The sequence below is a fragment of the Triticum urartu genome, chromosome 2, assembly GCF_003073215.2.
Source record: "Triticum urartu cultivar G1812 chromosome 2, Tu2.1, whole genome shotgun sequence".
Taxonomy (NCBI): Eukaryota; Viridiplantae; Streptophyta; class Magnoliopsida; order Poales; family Poaceae; genus Triticum; species Triticum urartu.
The window spans coordinates 29905825-29921487 of record NC_053023.1 but is presented as its reverse complement, the minus strand read 5'-3'; the positions used below and the strand labels follow the sequence as shown (position 1 = coordinate 29921487).

The following is a 15663-nucleotide window of genomic DNA, read 5'->3' as shown; positions in this document are numbered from 1 at the left end:
TGCCAATGTTTCCACAACCGTAGGAGGGCCCACCGCAACACCTGGCGGCATTGCTACCCCCCACAGGTACCCGGCCCGTCCCGTCTAACCTCTCCGTGACATGACGGAAGAAGGCCCGTGTGGGGGGCAATTGATATATGTTTTCTGTACATTTAAGTTAATGAAATTAGTATTGTAAAAAAATAAGAGAAAATACAAAAAATATAAAAATATTATTAGAAATCTATGCCTACGGCCTAGCCGTCAGCATAGCTACGGCCACGGAATGGTAGAGCCCTGGATCGATGACATGGCGTAGGGCGGGGATCAATGACGTGGCAAAAACGTGGGCCAGGCCTATGCCGACGGCCTTGCCGTCGGCATAGAGATGCCACCCCACGGGACCGGCGAACGACGCGGATCGATGACGTCGGCGTAGCTATGCCGACGGCTAGCCGTCGGCATAGCTATGCCGACGGCCACCGTTAGCCCGTCGGCGTAGGCTGACGCCGTCAAACTGCCGTCGCCGCACGGGTAGACGGGCCACGTGATATGCCGACGGCCCCTGCTCTATGCCGACGTCCCGCGTCGGTATATTCGGAGAAACCCCGACGGCTTATCTATGCCGACGGCCCCCGTCGGCATAGATGGTTATACGCCGACGGCCTTTCTACGCCGACGGCTTTAGTTGTGCCGTCGGGGTAAGCCCATATATGCCGACGGGGGCCGTCGGCATAGATATGCCCGTCGGCAACTGCCTAAATTCTGGTAGTGACTGTCAGTGAATTTGGAAAAAACTCACACTAAAGGTCGAACCAGATAGGTACAAAAGCCTGTAGTAATACCGGATCTCCACCACGCCTTCCCATATCAAGTTTGGGATGGTTGGGATGATTGTCGATTGCTTGCCTCACCGCTGCCTCCATCTTCTCCACATCAGAAGCACGGGCACCACCCCAGCAGTCCATATAAGCGAAGACCCATCGGAGAGAAGGGAGGTTCCCCAGGGTACCAATAAAGTCAACATCAATGACGGCATCCTTCTTGTTCAAGTACCTCTCCGAACGTAATGGATTCAAGGCTCCGCATGCTTCCCGGCAGAAACCAGAAAGGTGCATCTATCCCGCAGCTCCTCAACTTGGGGAACGCACCATCATGGAACTCAATGCCCTCTGGTCGTATCCACAAATATTTCAACCTACAAAGCTCTGGCAAGCCCCACAGGTTGACCACATCCTGCTCCTCCATAGGGTAAGCCTGCATTTTTAGTTTGGAGAGGTTCGGAAGCAGCGAGGAATTAATCCACGCCGGGACCCTACTGAACTTGGTCGATATTGACAGATCACGGAGTTCCCGAGGAGGCTTGTAGCCTGCCCAGTAGGTATCTGCCTCCAATTCCGACCACCAGAGGCCCTCAAGATATTGACATTCTTTCCTTTCTTCTCCACAGGCAGGATCAGGCTTCGGTTTACGAGAGCACTAAAGTATCCATCTCCAATCTCAAATAACCCTCTCCCTCGCTCTTCACTGACAAAGCCTTCGGCCACCCACATCCATATCAATGTCTCTTTCATGATCAAAGCGTCCTCTCGGAATATGCTCAGATGCAATAGACAAGGCCTTAGATAACAAGGTAGATCATCATAGCTAAATAGTAATATCCTTCTCATGTCATCAATATCTCTAGTATCTCCATATCCAAAACCAATAGAGGTGTATACCATAGACCAATCCTCCACTCTTTTACCAACCAACAAACTAGCTATTGCAATGATAGCGAGCGGCACACCACCACATTTCTGTATAAATTTTTTAGCTACCTCAGAAGGTAGATCATCAGGGCAGTTCTCTTCACCACCAAATAATCTTTTATAGAATAGTGCTTTAGACAAATCATGAGAAAGTGGTTCTAGCTTGTAGACATCACCCGTGTTTGCTGCGACTTCGTGAATGCGAGTTGTTGTGATTACTCGACTTCCACGATTGTTGTCCAACAAAGCACATTTGATTGTTCCCCATGATTCCAGATCCCATATGTCATCGATAACGATGAAGTACCTATCCACATGACAGAGCAAGAGCCATGTGTTAGTTAGTTCAGAACTATCTAGAGTGTCAATTAGAAGAACAAGATGCATGCCAGCCACTTGGATAATGAATATACATGTATATGTGATCATTCAGTCTACAAAAAAGGTGCAATAAACAAGGAATGAATGCATGAATTTGACTGGTTTTATTTATATCAACAATGGTTCTCATTAATCCCATTTTCGAACTAAATATAGTTTTGCATTGGAAGCTGTTATATTAGATTTATTTCTGAATTCCGTTGAGAATAGTTGGTGGTTGTTCACAACCTAATGATAGAAAAAAAGCAGGAAAACAAGAAAAAATGCTTTGTTTTTTAAAAAAATACATCATGATTGAATAGGCTGTCCAAATTAAAATTCAAAACATCTCAATTGAAATTAACCGCAGCTTTCTAATATCTTGCTTCAAATTCAATCTAATTATGACGTTGTGCACCACCTAGCTAATAAAACTCAAAGTCTATATTAGTAGACTACAAATTATTGGTATTAGATATGTATTTGTCACCAGTTCCATGCAGATGGCATCCATCATAACATATAGACCCACATTGTGTCAATACATCTAGCGCCTTAAGTCCAACATATCCTCTATTCACAAGATTATACTCCCTCTATTCCTAAATATAAGTCTTTTTAGAGATTCCACTATGGACTACATACAGAGCAAAATGAGTGAATCTACACTCTAAAATAAATCTTATACTCCCTCTGTTCCTAAATACAATATATGAAAAAAAGAATTCATTTTGCTCTGTATGTAGTTCATAGTGGAATCTCTAAAAAGACTTATATTTAGGAACAATGGGAGTATATATGTAAATTGAGATAAATGTGTCATTAATTATTCCAACTATATAAACATGATTGAGGTGGACACGCTTCGAACCTGACATTCTGAAGTTGTTCTCGGACTTTTTCGACAAGTTGTCTTTCATCCAATGTGGCTACATCGCTCGCACGCACGCGCAGTTCCAAGAGGATGTCCTTGAGAACTTTGTTCACTTCAGGTTTTTGACCCACCGGAACAAAAGCTTTGTGAACATATTGCGCTTGAAGACTATCGTACACTGCCTTGGAAAGAGTTGTCTTGCCGAGTCCTCCAGGTCCGACAATAGAGACTAGCTTGAGCTGCTGATTCGACACATCCCCGTCACCAAGTGCCAGCCTCTTGGTTAGCTCGACCCGAGCGGCTTCAATGCCGACGAGCTCCTGCTGATCCTTGTACAAACTACAAAGCCAGCATACGAGGGTCAACCTTGGATCTGCTAGGTGGATTGACAACAGCACCGCCGACTTGGCATCTGGCACGCCGGGCAGCCACCTCTTCGGCAAGTTTCTTGAGAGCCTTAATGTCATTGGCGATCTGATGGCGACCGTTGGCTTTGGTGAAATAGCCGGTCATCTTCTCCATTAGCCATTTGAGCTTGTTGGAGTTGGGTGCTGGATCAGATCCCTCGACGCACACCGGGAAGTTGTCAACGACGTCCTCCATGTCGTACGACAGCTCCCTCAGTTCATCTGCCCATTTCTTGAACTGCACATTAAGCCGGTCCCGTGGTACCTCGGCCACCTTTTTAAGGGCAATGTGAATGCTCTCCATCTCTTTTTTGAGGGACTCAATGTCTTCATTGACGCCCTTCTGTAGCTTGTACTCACTCGCGAGCAGCTCGCCCAGCTTAAGGAGTAGTTTTCCCATGACACCGGTCACCAACTCCATGGTTGGGTGACTTGGGTCGGATCCTTTAGGAAGAAAACCTATAACATCCATTGGAAGTTAGTACAAGACAGGAATCCGTTGTAGAAAACCCCTCCCAAAAAAAATGTTCTCTCCACCGGCCACCACCTTCTGCGTCAATGAAAGCAAATCAATCAGTTGCTGCTTACCTGTATAGAACCAAGCAGAGCATAGCTGAGGAAGGCAAGCAGCTAGCAGATCCAACACCAAGGAGCTCTCTGAAAAGACCCCCAAGCAGCTAGCATGTCAGCAGCAGCGGCAGGCTCTTCACTTCGGCAACCGCCTCCAAATGCTAGCTAGGTCTGCGCGCCGCCCCTGCGGGCGTGCTTGCTGGGAGCGGGACGAGACGAGCAAGCGTGGGACGGCTACACAAGCGCCATGGTTGGTGGCTTTTGGTGGAGCAAGAGCAATGGTGGTGAGAACGAGATCGAGATGCCTCTAACTCGTTCTTTAGATCTGGCCGCTTTGATGAATGATGAGGTTGCACTGTGACTGTGGGCGGACGGGTCACTCCCGAGACTGTGCATGCATGCATTATTGGTCTAAAGCTCCCCGGAAGCACGTCGGAGGAGGCTGCCAGCTTGGTCCCGCTCCCACAGGCAAAAACCCTGTGTTTTCTGAACCAAGCTGTAGACGGGACGGGAGGTGCTCCGTCTTCTCAGCCACATCTTTTTACCCTGATATTTCCCCCTCCTCTTGCTCTTTCACTTCCATGCACACTGTATACGCGCGTATTATCTCTCATACATTAGAGCAACTTCAACGGGCCGACCCAAACAGACGGCGTTTTTGTCCGTTTGGGTCGGCCGCCTGCCCGCCGTCCGCCCTCTTTTAGTTTTGGGTCGGCAGTGCGCCCAACGTGCCGACCCATTTCATGACCGTGCGCGCTTTAGATCATGCTAGCGGCCATGTCGTCACCCTGGTTTTGACGCTCCAGCGCGCATAGGGGAAAGCGGCCTAGCGCGCGCGGGAAAGGTTCTCGCGCGCACCGCGACCGGCGCTCGTTATAAGAAGGCGCTCCCTCCACACTCTGCCCCACTCGTTGTCCGCCGCCCACTCGTCTCGCCTCTGCGCCACCATGTCGATCCGCCGTCTGGGCGCTTCGGATTTTTGCGGAGTCCGCGAGCGCCGCTCCGACGCCTTCTCCTCCAAGATCTGGTTTTGCGAGAAACGTCTCATCCTCGGCACCTTCGACACCGCAGAGGAGGCGGCCCACGCGCACGACGCGGCGGCGCGGCGCCTCCTGAGGCCTCGTCGGAATATGAATTTTCCCGTCGTGTCGACCCAGCGGGCGCAGGATCTGGCGTCTCTCTCGCGGCTTTTCACCGACGAGGATCGTCGTGTCCACCGAAGGCGGCAGCGTCGCCTCGCCATCGCCGAGATGGACGTGGAAGCCATGGTGGTGTGACGCGAACGCTTCCCGCAGGACATCGTCGACGAGCGCCAGTTCTACAAGCAAAGAAGGTTGGAGAGAGGCGCGAGGAGGACGGAGCGAGCCGCCTATAGGGAGGACAAGCGTTCGCGGAAGCAGACCGCTCAATTGAAACCGAAGCTACGAGAAACATAGGGTTGGGATTTTGAAGACGAGCAGCATGGATGCCTACATTTAGACGTCGGAGGAGGACATTACTGTGTTGGAGTCAGAAAGCGACGAGTAGTGGTCTTTTTTTTTATCTTTGTACATTAAACTATCTATGTATCCATTTTATCGGAAAAATGGCCGGCGGCGTTGGCGACGAAGCAGGCGGGCGAGGGTTTGCTGTTTGATGTGAAGAGGCCAATCCAATGTGCCACCGACCAGTGAGCCCGGTGAGAAAAGAGAATGAACCCCTGCGTCCGTCTTGTGTCCACGCCAACGCAAATCCGGCTAAAAAATAAACCGAAAATGGGTCGGCAGGCCGACGAAAGCGGACGTACGTTCATTTAGATTGACGCGTTGGATCGACTTTTTCATCCGCACCAACCCAAAAACGACCACGAACGAAATGGGTCACCCCATTTAAGTCGCTCTTATTGCTGGCCTTCTATCTCAGCAAGCACGCCAGAAGCGGCAGTGAGCACGGACGCAGCTTCTGGAGGTGTGTCGCTCAAGTGCATCCCGTGACGATGAGGATGAGCTTGGACTGAATGCGTTTCCCCTTGTGGTTTCGTGTGAAATCAGGTCCCACTCCCGCCGGTAAGGTCAACTCCATCGCGCGACCCTAAACGGACGTTCGCTTTGCCTGGACTCGGTCCGTTTGGGTATAGTAGTGGGGTCGTGTTTGGATCAAGATGTGGTGGCCGTGTGCCCAGCGCGCGGCCGTATCCGTTTGCCTCCATCCTATCCGCCAGGGCTAAAAATGCCCATATTTTCAAATCAAAACAAGTTTGCACGTCCAATTACTTTTTGTCTGAAAATAAAAATAGTTTTACAACCCAATCGAAATTGTCTCTAATAAAATAATTTTACAACCAAATCGAAATTGTCTTGAATGAACATAAAATGAACCAATACATCTATTGATTGCCAATGTGACCCCACACGTGCTCAACCAAGTCATTTTGAAGATCCAAATGAGTGTACCAATCACACAGCTCACGATGGAATTGGACAAACTGTTCAAACGTGGCCGGTTCTTGGTGCAGGGGCTCAACATTTTTACCTTGATAATCAAATCCTTGGTCGAAGATACTGTCGTGCCCATCGTGGTACGTCGCCGGCGGTCGTATTCCCTCTGCCGCCGGCTACGACGGCGACGGCTAAACCTCCTCCGATCGACGGCCAAAACTAAGGCAAAAGCGCATGCGTGGTCACGGCCATGTCGAGACATGGTTTGGTATGGACGGCCGAGGGCTGCGCGGTGAGGAGGCGGCCGGAGAATAGCGGCGGCGCCGGCGACAGGGCGGGGCGAGGGGGTGGAGTATACCTGGCCATGGGCCGGGCCGGGCCTAAAAAAGCCCACTGCAAAAAACTGAGGCCCGAGCCCTCCCAGGCCCTACCATCGGGCCTACTTTTCAAGCCCAACTCCGGCCCATCTAGTAAAAAGCCCTGAAAAGCCCTTAGGGCTTAGGGCCATGAGCCGGGCCTCTTCCTTAATATGCCAAGCCCAAGCCCGTCCAGGCCCGTGCTGGTGGGCTCAAAACTCAGGCCCAAGCCCGGCCCACGGGCAAGCCCGTCGGGCCTAGGCCCTGGATTTTAGGGCCGGGCCTGGGTGGGCCGGAGATGGCCAGGACTAGGGTGGACGCATTGGAAGCGAAGGAACTGCTAGTGTCCCCGACAGGCGGGCCACGGGGGGACAAGGGCGTGCGGCAAGCCCATCCGCGTGATGTCTGTTTCATCCCAAACTCGACGCAAGTTTGGGTGGGGATGGGTCGAATACGGACGAAATCCAGACATTTGTCTGTTTGAGATCGCGCGTTGGGCAGCGCCATTCGTTCGTTCCCAAACAGAGGCACCCGGACAAGATGGGGTCGCGCGGTGGAGTTGGCCTAAAATTTAGAACCAAAATTTCGAATTTTAGAACCAAACTTTTCAAGTTTAGCAGGGCCATGAGACTTTGATCTCAGCGCATTATGCCATGGGGAATGAATGGGCGCTAATGGGACATTGGTCTACTCTGGACAGACTGGACTCTCGAATTCGTGCTACTACGTACACAACGAGCATCATTTCTTTGGGCGTAGTCAACTGTCGACCGGACTTTTTCTAACATCGTTTTTTCGCACTGTTTTTGTCGTAATTTTTGAACTGTTTAATGAAAAATAATATACCGTTACATATCTATTGAATAGGAGAAACTTTTTCATGTTTGGTGGTTTTCCCAAAATCATTACGGCTTATAAACAAAATTCAAGAAACAAAAAATTCATCAACTCTTTTTATGAAAGAAATTTTCAAACTATATAATGTGCCGTTGGAAAGCTATCAATTAACCCAAACATTTTCATATACAACAGTTTTCCAATTTTTACGGTTTTTAAGAGCAGTTTCCAAAAAAACTAACACAAATTTGACCTTTTTTACCCTAACTGCTAGTACACTCCACGGAATAGCTACCTGGTCTTTGTTGACGAGCTTTTTATGCTGAGTGAAGAAACTATTTTTTTCTTCTTTTTTTTCCATAGTCAAGCTAACTGTGGGGAATGAAAAATAGTTGTGGATTGCGGCAGTTTAGCAGTAAACTACCGGGACTGAAGATATTGAAATTTTCTTTAATTTTTTTCCCAGGTCACACTAACTGTGAGGACTAAAGAATTAGTGACCTTGGTATTACCCTTTAAGAAAAATGATGAAATAAAAACAAAATGAGATTTTGTAAGCAAGAATGAATTGGTGGCATTGACATTATCCTTCAAGAAGAAAGAAAATGAAAAAACAATCTAAAACAAACAATGAAAAATTCACACAATTTACACAAAATGCCTTTTTTTTAATAATATGCAAGAATAAACATATAATAGTGTAATTTTCTAAAAAATATCCTAAAAAGCAATGCATTAGTCGCATTTGTATTACCCTTAAAAAGAAACAAAATGAAATAAACACTAAAACATAATCAAAAGAATGATGTTTCCTAAAGGAATGAATTATGGTATTACCCTTATAATGACATTGGCATTACCCTTTAAGAAAAAAGAAAATAAGAAGAAGAAGAAGAGGAAGAAGAATGGCAAAACAGTTCCGGTTATTAAAGTGGGTTATCCAAAACATTTTAACTTTACGCATGTACGAAAATCTGGTTCTGAATTAAACTGAAAACAATTCCGAAAAGGCGAAGCAATAAGATGATTAAACATGGTTTCCATGCTGGTTTTCCAGAGACCTCAATCTACCTTATTTAGCCCAACCAACTTCCCATATATATCCAACTATGACATGGTGATGATCTTATTAATTTCACTACAAATCTGACACGTAACCACAGTGTAGACAAGGAAAACAAAAGGATAATCAGGAACCAGCACACATGCATCGAATAATTTCTGTACTGGAGCCTGCTTTATTGAAGTTTAACCGCATAACTGGTTTGCGCAATTGTACAACCCCACGCTTATTCACAGTAGTTATATTTTCAGTCATTGCCCTACAAAGGAACAAACATCAAATTTCAAGCTCAATTGGATGTACAAAAGGGGACCGCGTTAAAAGGAAACTCACCGTTGTGTTTCCCATCTCTGAACTGTGCATTCTTCGATGACTTGAAGGTTTCCAAGAATTCTATACCCTTCTGCAGTTCAAGTTTCCGCCTTGCCTTGTCCCACTTGTGCTCCGAAGCTAAGATCTCAATGATCCGGGGTAATGCTCTCCCTGCAGCATCTGTGTCAAGAAAGGCAAGCCGACATCTCCTTGCAACAAAGTCAACTGCAGACTCGCAGTACTCGTGGCGAGCACAATATGCTACTTCAGCTTCTAAGAATGGGTATCCGTGAGCAAGTCGCTTTCCCAAGCCTTCATTCTGGAAAATGAAGCCATTAACAAATAATGAGGATTTGGTATGGTAACCACAGATTTATAGTAGAATAAAACAAGCCTTGGTTGCAGTTGCATTATGATGAATTGTGTATACAATCGTATGATGGGCTATTGAGCTGTATGAGAGCATGAGTATACTAATAGCTGATTCAGCAGTTACATTGTATAGTTGAACACCACAAATATATATACATTCATGCTGGATAGTTGAGGCTAGCTACGCAATCCCAGATAGTCAATAATCAGCACAAGAAATGTACACATGGGCAGCTCATATGAAAGAGAACCAAGTGTAATATGTACAAATAAAAAAAATTCCATATAAAACGAGGGGAAGTGTCTTTAGAAATGTAAGAGATGCACTGATACAAACAAATCAAATAGCATCAACAATTATAGGGTTATCAGTACAATTTCAATGGAAATACTGAACTAGTTCAGAAATTTAGAGTCAAAACAGAGATTTATTTGCCATCATTAAATTTCAGAGAATCCTGAACATTCAAATTAAGCCTCGTCAACTATGATGCATTCACTACTTATTTAAGGGAAAGACTAAGTGCATTTTCCAAAGAACACATAAGCAAATCAACTATTTTAACATCACATTGTCATCCTTGTGCGGAAGAAAAAAGTGAAGAAGCAGAAGAAGATACAGCAAATTCATTGCGTGCAAAGAATTGCATGGCTGCTCAGGGAACATCAAGTGTGTGTGCGTGTGTATAACATGGTGTGTCAGCTAGGGCGTTGTGGGAGCGGGTCTTTAAATGTCTGGTGATTAAAAACCAAAAACTGAGACGAAATTTCTCCTTCACATCTTCTTCCTTGAGCATTCATTACTTACTGAACTGGGCCTCATGTCAGTGTGACATCCTACCAGATTGATGCCAACTACAAGACGTTAGCCAGTTCATAAGCTGAGACCTCACTATGCGTCCAATGAATATTCGACTTTGTAAAATTTTAATGTGGTAATGGTGTGCAGATATCTCATGCATCTGCCTGATGTAATGGTCAACATAGGAAAACACCAAACAGATAGTCATATTGTGCATTATTATATTGCGCTTATGTTCCTGAATATTCTAATTTGAAGTAAAAAAAATACTTCCCAGTAGGTGCTCATCTTTGAGGCTTGAATTAGAAAAGGCAAAATCAAACTTCTCTTTCCTTCTTGCTAAACCATAGATTGCGTATGTAAGTTGCTATAGCAGAGGGACCACAAACCTGGGCAATTGCAGCCACTCTTTCAGCCAAAGTTCCATATGCATGTGACAGATGTTTCGATACAGCACTGTCCATTGCGCCTGGAATAACTTTGCCACCATATGTCTTCTTCATTCGCTTATAATTCTGAGCAAGCACAGTAAAAGAAGCAGGATCCCATCCATATCCACCAACTATATGCAAATGATCAGTCACACAGCCATTTGCTGGCTTCAAATTCCCTGATCTTATTGCTGCATTAACAGCATCTTCAGCCATGCTGAATAAACAGGCTCATTAGAAATTTAGAATACAGCAGCGGAACCTAAACATATGCTGCACATGCATGCTAGTGCATCCATATAGCCTACCATCCCATCCTAGTATTAGCAGACAACCAGTGCATTAAGTCCCGACTAAAAATACATGAACTACTAATGCAATAAATGACGGTCCAATTAATTTCTCACAATAATGATTAAGCCAATGTACTACATACATAATCATCATGATATGCATTGCACGGGATAAACAACTATCAAGATATGAATGATAGTAAACCAGGCAAAAACTTGAGTGAGCCAAACCAGCTTAATTTATATGTGTACACAGAGCAAAATTAGCTACTATGGAATCCTTTACCTTCTATACGTTGTCCATTTTCCACCTGTGATTGTTATTAGCCCTGGGTAGTCTTCAAATACAACATGATCTCTAGAAATACTTTCCGTGTTCTTTGCTGATGGATCCATGGCCAATGGGCGAATACCACTCCATGCGGAAAGAACATCCGAACGCCTCACCTAATATGACAATGAAATTATCTCCCCTTCTCCCTTACTTGGTTGGAAATTCCACACAATGAAAAATATGAAAATACAATAAAAACAAATATACTATAAGGACTAATGGTAGGCACATGGCTAGTATTACAATACAAAAGAATATCGTGAATGCATGGCAGTGAATCAATGATCAAAGTAGTGCAGAGCAAAATAACCCAATTACAAACACTTTGGAAGCTACTGAGTTTAGCAATGCATGATTTCAGTACTGAAAATTGGGTAGGCATTGCTTAAATGAAAGGTTAACTATTGCTGGAAGATTGATATAGAACTTTGAATGCACCTCAGGACCCTAGACATGTGCACTTTTTCATAGCTCGTGAATTGGCAAGTTAACTTTTCCTCAAGAAATATATAACATTCCAGAGTTCACCAGTGCATTCTAAGTTTCTAACAAAGGGAGCAGACTCTAGATTGAATATCATGTATTAGGTCTAGTTTGAGCATGTCAACCGCATACTCAAGCATAGAACCCAGCAGGCGTAAAGAAGAGTTTAGAGTGATGGAAAAACAACTTTTAATAAAGGTTACACATATGCTAGTACACGAACCTGAACATTAAGATAATCACATATTGCATCCAATATGAACTGTATTTCATCTTCATGTGGTTCAGGAAGCATTGTTATTGCTGTACTAGAATCAGTTGTCCCAGCAACCGTCCTTCCCAACCATGGCAGCATGAAGACAACTCTACCATCTTTGGTCTTGGGGACAATTAACCCCATTCCTTCAGGGGAATAATAATCAGGAAGTACAATGTGCACCCCACTGCTCGGAGCGATCATGGGTACTACGTCACTGTTAGCCATCTTCCTTACAGAATCACAGAATGCTCCTGATGCATTAACAACCACCTTTGCAAATGCGTCGAATTCCTTACCTGACACACAAAGCTAGAAGTTAAGTAACTATGTAAGATGACTGCATAGCTATCTAGATGAGCACAAATGTCCCAGATGATAATGTCAGATAACAGAAAGTATTGTCAAGTAAAAAAAATACAAAGAAATAATCCAATTAGCACAGTATGCTGTTGCCCTTATTCGGGATTAACAGATTACCTGTTGACTTGTATACCATAAGTTAACTACAGTTTTATGGTAGAGCACAAGAAAGTTCTATAGGTGCAACTACCACTATTTGAGCGTTGAGACTAGAAACTACTACATCATTTGATAATTAAAATTTATTCACATTCTCGTGGTCTACATGCTTAAGATATCTAGATGCACTTGAAACTAGAAAAAATCCACTAGTAAATACATTTTTAATGAAAAGACGCAGCGGATCATTAAATAAGATAACCCGAGTCATACTTTAAAGTGATTATATCCTTGATATAGTGCAAAGAGAAAAGACATACTTTATTCTACCTGATAGTGTGTCACGGATGCGTGCACCAATGACCCTATCTCCTGATTCATCCTTAATGAGGGAGACCACTTCAGCATAATTGAGAACAGCTGCACCAACAACTGCAGATGTACATGCCAACCCCACATTCAAACGAGAGTCGTTCATTTGACCATCATAGTAAACTACGGTTCCTCGTAGGCTACGGTCACCATCATTCCTTGCAAGGGTCGGGAAAAGCTCAACTGATTCTTCTACAGAATAATACCGTGATAAATGTAGCAGCCTTTTGCCAGCGACAATATCATAGAACTTCAAACCAAACCAGTAGTATACAACCTCAAACCAGTTAAAGCAAGGAGTCATACATGGCAAAGCATGACATAAATGGGGAGCATTCTCAATAACTTGCTTGCGCTCCTTAAGAGCGTGAAAAACCAGTTTCAGCTGCCCATAATCAAGATTGAACACTGCCTTCTCCAAGTAACGCACACCTGTACAAATGAATTCAACGCAAAAATGATGAACCATGCTATGGTCTATAGGTCTTTCGACCCAATCAATATATGCTTGAGCTCACAGATTTAATATGGACACATTCAAAGATTAAAAAAAGAACAATGATTGTCATGTTGCATAAACATGAATACACGTCCAAAGAGAAGAGAAAAAAAACTTCACTGTACTAAACGAACAAAAAGCATACTTAAAAAAAATCCTGGTTTAAGAAGTATTTTTATGCTCTCTTTCTTTAGAAAGCAATCACAGTGCACAAAGCACCTGAGTTATTAATGACTGATCTATGACGAAGCTCTGAACCTTACAGAAATGGGTCATCAATTTGATAACTGTACTGACTATTGCTCTTCAGTGGCTCACACTCGGGTGTCATACCAAATCAGAAATCGGGTGTCATTACAGTAAGGTGGTTTAGGTTTAGGTTTAGGAATACTTGTCACTTTGATCTCTAGGCATTTATCCAACGAAACGTACTAAATTCTGATTGATACTGGTATCAGATAGACGTGTATGTAATTAGAGCCAAACAACATCTATAGCTGGAAAATTAACTATGTGCTGCTTATACTTATTAAAACATGTACTGGAGTGATCACCAAACTTACGATGCTAGTAACAAGAAATGTATCGATTCATTATCCCAGTAAGCCGAAGGGGATAACTAAGGAAGTGGTCACTGCCAGTATATAAAATCGTCAAGCCCTGACCCACACTCTCGATTACATTGAATCGTCTCACTGGCTTAAGATGGGAGTGAGTGACCACTGGCCTGGACCACTGACTCTAGTCGGCCAAGGACTTCTCGAGAAGATTCGGCGTTAACGCTCCGTAAAAACGGAATGCAGGAGAGCTAAATTAAAACTGCAAACAAGGAGGATCTACGCGCAAAAGGGGGATGAATCTCCGGAGGGGCCCTAGGGTTGGGGGGAGAGCACGCACCGCCGTGGATGAGCTTGGTGGATCGGGAGGAGGTGCCGGAGGAGAAGTCCTCACGCTCGACGAGGCCGACGCGGAGGCCGCGCGTGGCGGCGTCGAGCGCGACGCCGCAGCCGGTGGCGCCGCCGCCGACCACCAGCACGTCGAGCGGCTCCGCGGCCGTGGACCCGGCCAGCGCCGCCCGCTGCGCGGCGCGCGGGGGAGGGCCGCCCGCGCCCGCGCCCGAGCCGGCCCGCGACACGAGCTGCCGCGCGGACTCGAGCGCCGCGGGGGACGGGTCGGAAGCGGACACCGGCGACGACCAGGCGGCAGCCGCCGCGGCCAGCGCGGAGGTGGCGGCCAGGGCCGTGCCGGCGCCGCGGAGGCGCCACGCGGCCATGGTGCGGCGTGCGGGCGCGTGGGATCGCGGCTCGGGGTTGCGGGGTCGCACCGTCACGCGGGGTGGGCGGCTGCGGGGGGAGAAAGTGGCCTCAGTATGTTCGGTGGAGCCGTGGACCTGCGCGATTTTGGTTTTCTTTCCCCACTTTTCAGGGGTCGCACGGGCGGGCGCGGTCGAAGAAATTTTACACGATTTTTGGGTGATTCAGATTCTCATTGATTTTTTTTCTATACTCCCTCCATTCACAAATATAATATTAAATATTTTAATATGGATTAAATACATACATACTGATACGAGCGAACAAATTCACCAAAATGCGGCCATATACACCCAAATAAAAAAGTTAGGGGCGTGTTTGGTTAGTTTCTCCACCGGGCCTCGTTAGGAGAGCAAAAACAAGTCAGGCTGAGCTAGGCTTGGTTAAGGAAAAACAGAGACAAAAACGTGGATGACCAGTTGATTGGTTGCCTGCATTAGGGGTCTTTCATCGAGATGCAATTTTCATCTGGCGTTTGGTTGCATACATGAATATGATTAGGAGTTAACAACAAAGCTTAACACCCACCAGGTTTGGCATCTCATTTCGTCGAACACTTTGAGCGCGCCGGAGCTTCCACTATCCATCATGCCCCACACCAGCTCCCGGCGACCGTGGACGCGCCCGACTCGCCTGAGGGAGTCAAAGCACTAGTCTGTCTTCAGCAGCAGTGTGTCGAGCACGGCCTCCACGTCTGCAGCTGGCAGAGCCTCCTCGCCGTCGAACATCCCCGAGGCGGCCACCTCGACCATCTCGTCCACCTCACTGTCCCTCCAGCCACCTTTCTTGAGCACCGATCCGAGCTTGTCCAAGTAGCTGTCGACCCAGCACGACATCGACCTCCGAGGTGGTGAGCAGCAGCTTGACGAGGATGTGGATGCGGTGGAGGCTTCGGAGGACGATGAGTCGCGGCGGCGCCTGTCGGAGGCGGCGGCGCTCCAGAACTAGATCCAGCGCGGGGCCTGGCCGCGGCAGGCCGCGTCGAGGCTGTAGCGCGTGCACGGCGTGCTCGTGCCGGAAGAGGGCATCACGACGAACAGGGGTGAGATGTCCATCGGCTGGAAGGACAACTCCCGGGTGAAGAAGTGGACGACGTCGAGGCCGCAGCAAAGGACGCGGT

The 15663-nt window shown here is 46.3% G+C and overlaps 1 protein-coding gene and 1 pseudogene across 1 annotated transcript; both read right to left on the bottom strand.

Moving 5' to 3' along the window:
- Positions 1-649: 649 nt before the first annotated feature.
- Positions 650-4343, bottom strand: LOC125534859 (annotated as a pseudogene).
- A 4193-nt stretch (positions 4344-8536) lies between these two features.
- Positions 8537-14603, bottom strand: LOC125535401 (glycerol-3-phosphate dehydrogenase SDP6, mitochondrial). The gene is made up of 7 exons (XM_048698454.1): positions 14128-14603; positions 12690-13163; positions 11865-12196; positions 11111-11271; positions 10490-10748; positions 8948-9245; positions 8537-8873 (listed from the first exon to the last, which is right to left on the bottom strand). The coding sequence occupies exons 1-7, from the start codon at positions 14501-14503 to the stop codon at positions 8866-8868; spliced, it is 1908 nt and encodes a 635-aa protein (XP_048554411.1). The 5' UTR covers positions 14504-14603; the 3' UTR covers positions 8537-8865.
- Positions 14604-15663: the final 1060 nt, after the last annotated feature.